Below are 12457 nucleotides of genomic sequence, written 5' to 3' on the forward strand. Positions count from 1 at the left end.
GACACTTAAAATTAATTGCATGCGCTATATGGATTAATAAGATATATATATATATAGAGGTTCTGAGAGAGCTAGCTGGTCAAGCTGGCTATATTCGATTAATGATACAATTAATCATGTATTCGTTCGTCAGAGAATTACCCAATACAAAAGACGTAACAAAGTGTACATATATATATATATATATATATATATATATATATGAAGATCAAGATTATAAAGATTAAACAAAAAAACACGTAATTAATAGAAAAGAGAGTGAGAGAGAGAATAAAGGTGGTGGAAATAAAGAAGAAATCTTGTACATGCAGGTCAAAAGTGAATGAAACATGCATATCATGTTAGGCTTCTTCGCGTACTCTTTTGCAAAAGAGAAACTCGTTTACTTGCATTTCAAGTCTATGAATTGTCTTTTTCATTCATCTGAGATGTAGGGCCAGAACGAAAATAAAAGGCATTCAAATATATATATATATATATATATATACAGATAGGTGGTTGCATGAGAAAGTCCTTTCTCTCTCTCTCTCTCTCTCTCTCGTAGAAGCAGTACTCTTATCCTATCTTCCATGGCTTCCCTTCTGCAACTCCTCCATTTGATCTTCTCCATATCTTTTCTGCTCGTCTGTGGCATCGCTACATCTAATCAAACTCCCAAGGTATATAATTCTGATTTGTGTGTTTATATCAGATCAGTGATCTCCATTTTCGGATTGCATGAAGCTTTTCCGAAATATATGGTAGTGATAATTTATTATGTTCCATTTTGTTGGCCAAGAAAATTAGGAGTATTATATATATATATATATATATATATATATATATATATATATCATTTTATTGTCAGCTCGCACCTCAACTCCATGAATCATAATATTTGATTAAGCCTGCATGCTAAAGCAGAAAGATAAGAGTTATCCCAACTTGCATGTGGATGATCTCTACCTATAAATTTTTGTTTTTCTTGGCAGCCTTATGTTGTTTACATGGGAAGTACTTCATCATCAAATAATGAGCTGGGATCAGATCAAGTTGCAGAATCAGCTTACATGCAATTATTGTCCTCCATTATTCCGAGGTTGTCATTATCATCATCAATAATGTTGTATTTTTTTTTTCTCATTATTTTGTGGTCCTGATCTTTTCTTGCAATATATTCTACTGATCATAAGCTGGCTTTTTTCTTTCGTTTTCTCCTTCCCGTTTTTGACAGTGAAGATCAGAATGAGAGAAGATCTTTAATCCACCATTATAATCATGCTTTTAAAGGGTTCTCTGCCATGCTTACTGAGAATGAAGCTTCTATCTTATCTGGTAAATATTTTTTTTCTCTCTCTCTTTTAAATAGTTTTCCCGCTTCTTACTATTGTTGGATAATTTGAAAAAAATAATAATTATGGTGGTAATTTCTAATCAATGTATCTTATTCTATATATACAGTAGAAGAAGATAATCGTAATACGTCAATGGGTAAGATGTGATCAACATGCTTATTATATATATCATGAACAGATCAGATCCGCCTTCGTATTTCTAATAGAGCAATGCTATCTTGATTATTTAAATCTCTCGTCACACCGCATGATACTGATCATGATATAGTATACTTTAAGTACTACTAGTTTTTATGTTGACCACTAATTAATATGTTCCTTATTAATAAATATAATTAAAGATGATAAAATCTAGAATAAAGAATAACATTTTTCTTTCTAAAATGATGACATGACAAAACATGAATAATGTGAAATAAAATAACGTGCAGCTAATAATTATGATCAAAACAAGGAAATTACTACTTCTATTTAATTAATGATAAAGAATATATAATCAGACCAAAATTAGCACTGTTTGCATGTGAAAGACACATGCATGCACGCACTTGAAAAAAAAAAAAATTTATTTATTAATTTGTTTATCACTTTACTTATTTGAGCATAATTTTATTTATTATTTTGTTAATTTTTAAGCCGATCGAATACCAAACAAGTGATCAAATTGTGAAAGCTGCAGGCCATCCTGATATTGTGTCCGTCTTCCCCGATTCTGTCCTTCAACTACACACCACACGTTCTTGGGATTTCTTGGAAACAGAAACAGGGATATTGAGGGCGAGCGCAACATATAATAAGCATGTATCAAGTGATGTCATAATCGGGATGATAGACACAGGTATATATATATATATATATATATTATTTAAAAAGCTATGATATGATTTTATATATATATATATATATATATATATATATATATATCCAACGATTCACATTAATTTTCTGGCCGGCCAGATGCTGTGTGAGTGCCATGGTCTGTGTACGTAATCAACTGAGAATATTAATCTCTTTTTGTTTCATTTTTTTTCAAGGTATATGGCCCGAGTGTCCAAGTTTCAATGACAAGGGAATTGGGGAAATTCCTTCAAGATGGAAAGGAGTTTGCATAGAGGGACATGACTTCAAACTATCCAATTGTAACAGGTAATTAATCCAAATACACTTCAAATACCTTCCCAAAAACAATATTAATTCAGAGATAACATCCCAAAAAGAACAAAGAAAAAGAAATGTAGCAAAGGTCAGGAGCAAAAATGCATTATTTTTTGGTCGATCGGTTCAAGCTTTTAGGATAAGCAGTATTTAATTAGAATTGGTAACTTATTAGCAAAAATTAATGTACATTAATGTAGGAAGTTGATAGGAGCAAGATACTACCCCACCCCAGAGATGAACTCCATTAATGGTAGCAAGATGAGTCCAGCAGCAGGCAAAACTTCTTCTGGATCGCCTAGGGATTATGTAGATCATGGCACTCACACAGCATCTACAGCAGGTGGTTTCCCAGTCGTCAATGCTAGTTATTATGGCTTAGCAGGAGGGACAGCAATGGGTGGCTTCCCATCAGCAAGGATTGCGAGCTACAAGGCATGCTCAAAAGTAGGATGCTCTAGTTCCTCCTTATTGAAGGCTTTTGACGATGCACTTAAAGATGGTGTAGACATAATATCAGTTTCCATTGGAGCGGACAACTTCTTTCTGTCAGATTACAAAAATGACCCCATTGCCATTGGAGCATTTCATGCAGAGAATATGGGGGTCATGGTTGCTTGCTCTGGAGGCAACGATGGTCCTTTTTCTTACACCATTAAAAATACGGCTCCATGGATCTTTACTGTTGCGGCTTCTAGTATTGATAGGGACTTCTGCTCCACCATACAGCTTGGAAACGGGAAAACTTTCCGGGTAAGTTATTTTTTTTCAGTCTAGCACTTGCTAGTCACAAGCAGTTTGGTTCATCAAATCATAGACCGATAGTGACATGCTTTTTCTTATTAAAAAAATAAAAAGAAAAAATTTTGAGAAAAGGATAAAATTTTCTATCTCACAACAATTATTTTCATCTCAATTCGTACTATTTTACTAAATAGATACTTTACTTATCAAAATTGGTAAGCAATTTAGTATGCAAACTCAAGAACGCTTTTTTTTTTTTTTTTTTTGGGTCATCACGTTTCTTTCTCTCTCTCTCTCTCGGTCGTGGGGGGTCATTTATTGCTAGCTGTCCAATATCTAAACTTATCTCTCCGAGTGCTATCATGTTTTCCCAGGGATCTGCCATTAACTTGTCTAACCTGACCAAGAAGAGGACATATCCTCTTGTTTTCGGAAAGGATGTTGCTTCTAACTTTACCCCCACATATGAAGCAAGGTACTTGTGGATCATTATTCTTTGAATATCTATCATTGTATATACTTTCTAAGTGCATACGTTCAATCAAATAACTAAAAGCCAGCGCCACTAGCTAGTACTAATCGATATCTTCGCACTAAGTTTCCCTCCAAATATATTAATTGTTCCCTTTTTTCCGGCCCGTTTCTAGTTAAGAACAAGTCCTAATTTCCACATTAAACTGCAGAAATTGCCGTCCGGGATCATTAGATCCAGAGAAAGCTGCAGGCAAGATAGTTGTTTGTGTTGATAACGACCCAACTATATCAAGGAACATCAAGAAACTAGTCGTAGAAGATATGGAAGCCATAGGGATTATTTTCATAAGTGAGGCTGAGAAAGATGTGCCATATGATTCGGGCACTTTCCCATTCGTACAAGTTGGCAGTGTTGAAGGGTTGCAGATTCTTAACTACATCAATTCCACCAAGTGAGTACTTTTTTGTAAAGTTTCCATGTCGTTCCTTTCTTTTCTTCAATCTGACGCAGTGTGATTGTCTTTTTAAGCTCTTTATAATCAAGTTAGCTAGCTAGGCACGCTCATTTTTCCTGTTCTTTTACGACAGGGACCCAAGAGCAACAATTCTTCCGACAGTTGAAATTCCAAGGTATAAACCTGCACCAGTTGTGGCGTACTTCTCATCCAGAGGTCCCGCTCGGCAAGCAGAAAACATTCTCAAGGTTATTTTCTTTCTTTCTGCTGAGTCTTATTCTAGCCAACGTATTTAATTTGTGGTTGCGTCCAACTGCCATTACTTCAATATGAGGTGCAAGGCATACGTAGTTCGATGAGATTAAAACCCTAGTTTGACATTAATTAGTTATGCACTGCATGCGCAGCCTGATATAATGGCGCCGGGAGTGGCTATTTTAGCTGGCACGATTCCACGTACTGATGAGCCTGGCAGCGTTCCAGTTGGTAAGAAGCCAGCCCAATTTGCCATAAGATCTGGAACGTCAATGTCTTGCCCCCATGTAACAGGCGCGGCTTCATTGATCAAGTCAGTGCACCCTGGGTGGACTCCTTCCATGATCAAATCAGCACTGATGACAACAGGTACGTACGTAGGTTTTTAAGGTTGGAAATTTACCAAGATACATCCGCCGCCCCAGGCGGCCTGCCTCTGCCATTGCATGTTGACGTACCTCATGAATATTGAGGGTATATATTATAATTACTTATTGATTCAAGAGAATAACAAACAAAAGTCAACAACATGTATATAATGTTCTTTAATTTATAACATGATTATGAGATGACGCTCATGATCAGTTTGATTTAAGATGAACAGATAAACAAAAAAAAAAAGTGGTTGCATAATTAGTTTGTTCTCTTTCTTTATTTTGCAGCAAACGTTCGCGACAACGTGGGGAAACCTTTGACAAAGGGTTCGGGCAAGTCTGCAAATCCACATGAGATGGGGGCTGGAGAAATAAGCCCACTCAAAGCTCTCCATCCAGGACTGGTCTTTGAAACCACGACAACAGATTATCTCAGATTCCTCTGTTATTATGGCTATTCAGAGAAAGATATAAGATCGATATCGAACACCAACTTCAGCTGCCCAAGTAACTCCATCAAGGAACTCATCTCAGACATCAACTATCCATCCATCTCCATTGCTAACCTCAGTCGGAATCAAACTGCAGCTAAAACAATCCAAAGAACAGTGACCAACGTGGGACTCTCAAATGCCACTTACATTGCCAAGGTTCATGCTCCGGTGGGGTTAGTGGTCGATGTGTTCCCTCAGAAGCTTGTTTTTCTCAAGGGTGTGGCAAAGTTGTCCTACAATGTCTCATTCTTTGGCAAGGAGGCTCCTAGTGGCTACAATTTTGGGTCTCTCACATGGTTTGACGGTCGACATTCTGTCCGCACCGTGTTTAGTGTGAATGTTCAATAATTTGCAAAATGCTAGTAATTAGTCTAGGAGGTGAAAAAGTTGGTGATTTTAATATTTTATAAAGATAGTGTTATATAGTCGTAGATATGGAAAAAAAAAAATTATAAGCTGATATAATTTTATAATGATACGTTGGATTCTTTTATTTTTTATAATAAAAGTTATATTATATCAAATCACGTTAATTTATTATTTTATTTTTATACGATTTTTTTAGTTAAAGTATTTATCTTTTATAAATCTAAAGTGTTTTCTCATCCGTTCATTGTTACGAGTTTCTTTTAATTTAACCAATTTTTTTTTTTTATGAATTTTTAATAGTTATATGGAAGAATTTATATTTGTAAAATCTAAAGAAGTATGTTTAATAATTATTAAGTGTTTTGAAAATGTAAATATACGATGCTTTCGATATATTATTGAGATATCACACGAAGCAAATTAAATAACAGTAGCAGTGCCAATTTAAAGAAGCGTAACGTTTGCAAATTTCGTTTGACAGCATGAATTTTATCCCAGGTGTTTCGAGATGACACCTGTACAAGGAAACGAATAAAGGTTCTGAAGCACAACGTTGTGTCTCTTGCAACGTGTCCTTCCAGTAAAACGAAAGGCAAAATATAAATAACATTAAAAAAAAAAAAAACCCCAGATAGAGAAAGAGGGGGAGTCTGAACTCTGAAGGGCCGGAGCACGGGAAGAAAATTCCAGACAGAAAATTCCCGTACGGGACGGGTAGGCAAAGCATAGAGCTACTTCACACACAAAGCAGCCTTTTTTCTCTGTTGAACTTTCATCCTTTGTCTCTCTCTTTTATATCGACAAAACCCAGTCAGTGCCAGATTTCCATCAGGTAACGATCTGCTACTCTCGACTTTGTCTGGTCTTTTGAAACAGTTTTGCTTAATAAGCTTCCGATTCACTAATCATGTTTGATTTATTACCCAATAACCCTTGCATATGCATCTCTTTGTTTCATTTACCTTCCAAAATCATGCTTCATCTACTTGAAAAATTCCCTTTTTTATTTTTTATTTTTATTTTTGGCTTAATTAATGCTCAAAGTGCGATTCTTTTTCAACAATGTGTAACCCTCTTGGTACTCTCTTGGCACAGAATTTACAAATTCCAGGTCCAAGTCTCTATACTTAGATGAGATTGAAATGGGTCTATTTTTAGGTTTTGGAGAAGTGGGTACTTCTAGGTTTGGAGGTTAAGGTTACGAGACTTTGAAATTTTCGTTCTTTTAGTTCAGAGGACCTGTTGTAATGGAATCTGGGTCAGGTTTCAACTATGTTCCTCCTTCAACCTCTTTTGATAAGTCCAGAGTTTTGGATGTGAAGCCTCTGCGTAGTTTAAAACCAGTTTTCCCAAGTGGATCTGAAGCTCCCCCATTCGTGTGCGCCCCACCCAATGGCCCTTTCCCTCATGGATTTATGCCGTTTTACCCCTTCAGTGTGCCACAAGGATCTCAAGCCTCACCTGATCTTAACCACCAGAACCCACAATCAATGCAGATGCCAATGGGTCCTGTACCGGCTCCCCTTCGTGCGTTTCGAAGTCCGCAATCACAAGAATATTCGAGAGCATTTAATGGAGATGCTGATTCATCAATGGGGACATTTAGGGAAGTTGATGGGAATGAAGATGGTTATTTTGTTGGTAAAAAACGAGCAGCTTCTCGCTTGCAAAAGAAGACAAGGAAAAATCAGGATGCTAAACCTTCCTTTTCCTTTGCGGCCAGAAAAGGGTCTGGTCCAGGTTTTGTTGTAGATATTAATCAAGCAGAAAGGGATGATGGTAACAGGGAAGTGGTTAATCTGGTGCTTATGAGATTTGATGCACTTCGGAGAAGGCTCAGCCAACTTGAAGATGCCAAGGAACTGGGCAATGGGGTTATCAGACGTGCGGATTTAAAAGCTGCAAATCTCTTGATGAGCAAGGGGATCCGGACGAACATGAGGAGGAGGATTGGAGCGCCGCCTGGGGTTGAAATTGGGGATATCTTCTTTTTCCGTATGGAAATGTGTGTGGTGGGATTACATTCTCAGTCTATGGGTGGCATTGACTATCTTATTTTCAAGGACACATTGGACCAAGATCCAGTGGTTGTGTGCATTGTTTCGTCTGCAGGATATGATGATGATGTGGAGGATACGGATGTTCTGATTTATAGTGGTCAGGGTGGCAATTTTGGTAAGAGGGACAAACAGGCAACTGATCAGAAGCTTCAGAGGGGAAATCTTGCTTTGGAGAGAAGCTTTCAGCGGGGTAATGACATCAGAGTCGTCCGGGGTATCAAAGATGCTTTTAATCCAACATCAAAGATTTATGTCTATGATGGGCTTTATAAAATTCAAGAGTCCTGGACTGAGAACAAAACTGGTTGCAATATATTCAAGTACAAATTTGTGAGAATGCCAGGGCAGCCTGATGCTTTTGCTATTTGGAAATCAATTCAGAAGTGGAAGGAAGGCTTGTCTCCAAGGGTTGGACTTATCCTTCCAGACCTCACCTCAGGGGCTGAAAGTATACCTGTTTCACTTGTAAACGATGTTGATGAAGAAAAGGGCCCAGCTCATTTCACTTATTTTCCCACTGTCAAGTATTCAAAATCATTCAATTTAACACAGCCTTCTTTTGGCTGCAACTGCCAAAACGCTTGCCAACCAGGCGATCCCAACTGCTCTTGCATTCGGAAAAATGAAGGCGATTTTCCTTATACTAACAATGGGGTTCTTGTGGGCCGAAAGCCTTTGATACATGAATGTGGTCCCACATGTCCTTGCCTTCCTAACTGCAAAAACCGAGTATCCCAGAATGGTTTGAAAGTTCACTTGGAAGTATTCAAAACAACAGATAGGGGCTGGGGTCTACGGTCGTGGGACCCTATTCGTGCAGGTACTTTTATATGTGAGTATGCAGGTGAAGTTATTGACAAAGTTAAGGGAAAGCAGGGTGGGGAGGAAGGTGAAAATGATGAGTATGTTTTTGATACAACTCGTTTTTATAATCCATTCAAGTGGAATTATGAACCTGGCTTATTGGAGGAGGAATGTTCTAATGAATCTAATGAGGTTTACAAAATTCCATCTCCCCTAATCATAAGTGCCAAGAATATGGGAAACGTAGCACGATTTATGAATCATAGTTGCTCACCAAATGTTTTCTGGCAACCAGTTTTATATGAACACAATAATCAATCCTTTCTTCATATTGCCTTTTTTGCAATCAAACATATCCCGCCTATGACAGAGTTGACTTATGATTATGGGATTGCCCGCTCTGATGAGGTTGAGGGAAACAACGAACTCACTGGGAAAAAGAAATGCTTATGTGGATCATCAAGCTGCCGTGGTTATTTTGGTTAATGTTTTAAGTTTTGCATACCAGCAGAAGTGCATAGTGCTGGCAAACACTACCCTGTCTAAAGGTTTGAGATCTCCCTCATGTGTACCTGTTATCAAGACTGCTAGCAAGCTTATAAATTTAAGCTGATCATCTTTTCATTTTGTTAGATGACATGTTTTTATATCTTACGAGTCTTCAATGATGTTTTTATGCAGCTTGTATTTGTTCATTAATTTTGAAGTATTGGGAACTCTAGGTAAGAAGGCATTTAACAATTTCTCAACCTCAATTTGAAGGATTTTAGAATGGCTAGTTTGCTTGTTTTCTTCTTAATTGCTTGGGTTATACACTTAGAATAGTGTTATATAAGGTTTTTTTTTATGAATAAGAAATTTTATTGAGACAAGTAGCAAGGCAAAGCCAAGTACACAGGAATAGTGCTATATAAGTGTATATACTTGAGGTGATCTTAGAATATATGTGTATATGCTCGAGGTGATCGTAAAATAAAACAGTTCCATTCTGCAGTTGACAAATTTCTCCTCAATGTTAGTCAAATGATGTCGAGTGATTTTATTATGTAACAGTGCTAGCCATGTATGTGCATCTAGATGTGAGTGGTTGATATTGATATCTACGTATAAAAAAAAAAGGTCAAGGTAGGTAAATTGTGCAAGGATCACATAGAATAGTACACTCGTGAGTGTAAAAAAGTTCATGCATTTGAGGCTTGGATGTATTAATCCATGAATGCAGTTAGGATGGCTAGTGGCAGTTCTTCATATAAGGAATCAATACAGCGAACCAGATGTGTTTAGCAATTGCCTTCTGAGGGCTCTCTTAATAATTCAGTCAAGCGATTAAGCTTACTCTCATATTAGATGTTCCATTGTGTCATCTTAGTGACAGGACAAGCCTCATCAAGCATCCTTTTCCCATGCATCTTGTTCAAAATGCCCATCAGTCTACTTCAGTTTATTAAGGATTTTTTTTTTTTTTTTTTTTTTTGAGGTCTAAAAATCTGGAGCATCATGCATATTCAAATTGATTTTGACAAGGATTTTTTTTTTTTTTTTATTGGCACCGGGTGTCCGGAACAGCGTCCCGACTAATCCTGGGGGTTCACAGCCCTCGACAAGGACTTTCCCTCAAGTGCATCTTGGGTAATTCAAGGGGAAAATCCCCTAATCCAATAGCCACTAGAGATTGTTTGCACCCAAGGGGATTTAAACCTTAGGCCTAGGGGGAGCCAACCCCTAGGGGTTTTGACAAGGATTCTACCATCATTTTGTCTCCTTTTAATTTTTCTTGGAAATAATCCTTTGACAGCTTTGTCTTAGTAGCAGTGGCAGGTCCATAATTGGACCATGCCAAGAAGTTACCTCTTATCCTGTTTGACTATGTGTATGTTCCAGGAGCTCTTTAATGTTATATTTAGGATTGGAACGCTTTAGTTTCTTCCTAGGTTGGGTTTCATGGTTAGAGACACAACCATCTTGTACACAGCCAGTGTGTAAATTAAGGCAGTTAATATGCTATGGGAAATATTATGTGGTCAAGCTGGTAACTACCCTTCCGCAGTCCCTCTTCCCCCTTTCCAGGCAGGGTTGGAATGAAGCCTCTCCATCCCTAGATATTATGGACGTGCCAATTTTTACTAGTTTCACTGTTTTGGATGGTCTGGCATGAGTTGGGTTTATCGGTTCATTTTCTTGCTAAAATCTCGAGGGGTAGAGGTTCTGGAGGTTAAATTCTATGATTGTGCATATGATATTGATGCTACAAGAGAAACTGACAGATTGATGTTGTCGGGAATGGCAGAAGCCTCTTCTCGCTTGGATGCTTCTCAAGTATGATAGAATTCTAGTAACTCTATATTATCAGATGAGGTTCGAGGTTTAACCTGATACTAGTTTGCACAAGCTAAAAGTTAATGCTCTAGGACTGCAGGTCTAGTGGCATGAACTATCTTCTACTTGCTCTCTGTAGGCTTGAGTCCTCATCCCAAGTGTTCATTGGCTTGTGCATAGAAAAAGGAAGAAATGGTTATATGGTTGTGGAACTTACAGCTTAATTTCTAAGCTGAAGTATCACTTGTCAGGTTCCGTTCCGCAAATGTTAATTATTTGATCGGGTAGACCTTTGATTGCATAATCTGCATCTCCATGTTTTAAGATGCCCCCTGTTTATTTGAGACACTTAATTTTTACCCTGTTTCTAAGTTGATTGTGGATTGGAAATAAGCGGTTATCGGTGGCTGTTTCTTATCTATCAATTAAGGCCATTGCATGTTGTATGACCGGTTTTGTAACTTTTTGTCAAGCATATTATAGTGCTGTACATCGTTTGTCTTTTCTGTATATTGTTAATCTTTTTCTTCTTTTCCTATACACGCTGAATGCTTCCACCTTTTACTGCGTAACAGGATAAACACCAGGCCTTTTGGAAGCCAGTTCTGGTCAAAGTTAATATCCAGTGGCCATACATTTTCCACAATCGGCAGCCTAGCTTGTTAGATATTTTGCTGTAAAGATTTTACCTTGCCCCTTCTCTAGGAGTAGTGGTGCTTTGGTTTCCAAATGTGTATGACTGGATAGTAAAGTTATTTGGTTCTTGTAGTAGAATGGTCATCATGGTTGTCATCCTGAAAACTTTTGCAGCAGCTGCAGCAGTAGTATTTGCTTTTGTAATCATGTTTTGGGACTCGTGACTGAGAATGTAGAAATAGTTGCTGGTCTATCAGTTGCTGGTCGATCATTTTGGTTAGAAATATGCCATTTTAGCTGTATTACCAACGCTTGCCCATGATACGGTCATAACAACAGCATTTGACAGAAGTCTGGGGGTGAATCATTTTTATGTGCAATGGAGTGGAAGGCTGTGATCTTGAACCACAAGGATCAAGTTACACAGGATGGAGTTGATTTTAAAAAGGGTTTTGATAACCATCATCCTACTTTTAATTTGTTTTTTTAAACTTTTTTTTTGTTTTATTCCTACTAAATTAATTGAGTTCTACTCATCATCTTTATATTATATATTTGTTAAGAAAAAAAAATAAAAAGATAAAAAATTATGTATAGTGTGTAATATAAGAATGATGAAAAGAATTATTTTTAATGAGAAATATGATATTTATAATTTTAGAGTAAATTAAAATAATAATAATAATAATAATAAGTACGAAGTGAGATTTTTGTTGTTTTTTTAAAGAAAGCAAAACATTCAAAATTAAGGGTACGTTTCGTTATTAAATTTTTATCAACTCATTATTATAATTTTTTTAAATTTTAATAACAAATATAATAAATAATTTAACTTTTTTAAATTTTAAAATAATAATAATATTAAAACATAATATTCTAAAAATATTTTATCATCTTAACTTAATTCATTTTAATATCTAAATACACTTTAAGAGTGAGCTTAGATTTTAAATTCATTTCATCTCATCATTATAATTTTTTTAAATT

The 12457-nt window shown here is 36.7% G+C and overlaps 2 protein-coding genes across 4 annotated transcripts; both read left to right on the forward strand.

Annotated features, from left to right (window-relative positions):
- The first annotated feature begins 493 nt into the window (after window positions 1-493).
- LOC121238084 (CO(2)-response secreted protease-like) lies at window positions 494-5749 on the forward strand. Of its 2 annotated transcripts, none has more exons than XM_041134941.1 (11): window positions 494-659; window positions 972-1078; window positions 1214-1314; window positions 2008-2172; window positions 2369-2480; window positions 2690-3242; window positions 3608-3708; window positions 3917-4159; window positions 4296-4410; window positions 4570-4786; window positions 5080-5749. In XM_041134941.1, exons 1-11 carry the CDS (start codon window positions 570-572, stop codon window positions 5631-5633), a joined length of 2358 nt encoding a protein of 785 aa, XP_040990875.1. In that variant the 5' UTR covers window positions 494-569; the 3' UTR covers window positions 5634-5749. The 2 variants fall into 2 exon arrangements, with proteins under 2 accessions (XP_040990875.1, XP_040990876.1); XM_041134942.1 differs by having other exon boundaries at window positions 2014-2172.
- Window positions 5750-6266: 517 nt separating this feature from the next.
- LOC121238085 (histone-lysine N-methyltransferase, H3 lysine-9 specific SUVH1-like) lies at window positions 6267-11726 on the forward strand. Of its 2 annotated transcripts, XM_041134944.1 has the most exons (4): window positions 6267-6486; window positions 6750-9065; window positions 9198-9240; window positions 11410-11726. In XM_041134944.1, the coding sequence occupies exon 2, from the start codon at window positions 6902-6904 to the stop codon at window positions 9002-9004; it is 2103 nt and encodes a 700-aa protein (XP_040990878.1). In that variant the 5' UTR covers window positions 6267-6486; window positions 6750-6901; the 3' UTR covers window positions 9005-9065; window positions 9198-9240; window positions 11410-11726. The 2 variants fall into 2 exon arrangements, with proteins under 2 accessions (XP_040990878.1, XP_040990877.1); XM_041134943.1 differs by lacking the exon at window positions 9198-9240 and having other exon boundaries at window positions 11408-11726.
- The last annotated feature ends 731 nt before the right edge of the window (window positions 11727-12457 follow it).

The sequence above is a fragment of the Juglans microcarpa x Juglans regia genome, chromosome 7D (genome assembly GCF_004785595.1).
Source record: "Juglans microcarpa x Juglans regia isolate MS1-56 chromosome 7D, Jm3101_v1.0, whole genome shotgun sequence".
Lineage (NCBI taxonomy): Eukaryota > Viridiplantae > Streptophyta > Magnoliopsida > Fagales > Juglandaceae > Juglans > Juglans microcarpa x Juglans regia.

Bases quoted from the DNA above. Each gene is read 5' to 3' on its own strand.
- LOC121238085 (XM_041134944.1), top strand. From the start codon at position 6,902: ATGGAATCTGGGTCAGGTTTCAACTATGTTCCTCCTTCAACCTCTTTT.
- LOC121238084 (XM_041134941.1), top strand. From the start codon at position 570: ATGGCTTCCCTTCTGCAACTCCTCCATTTGATCTTCTCCATATCTTTT. The intron at 2,173-2,368 runs GTATATATATAT...TTTTTTTTCAAG, and splicing joins AATCGGGATGATAGACACAG to GTATATGGCCCGAGTGTCCA. The intron at 4,160-4,295 runs GTGAGTACTTTT...CTTTTACGACAG, and splicing joins AACTACATCAATTCCACCAA to GGACCCAAGAGCAACAATTC.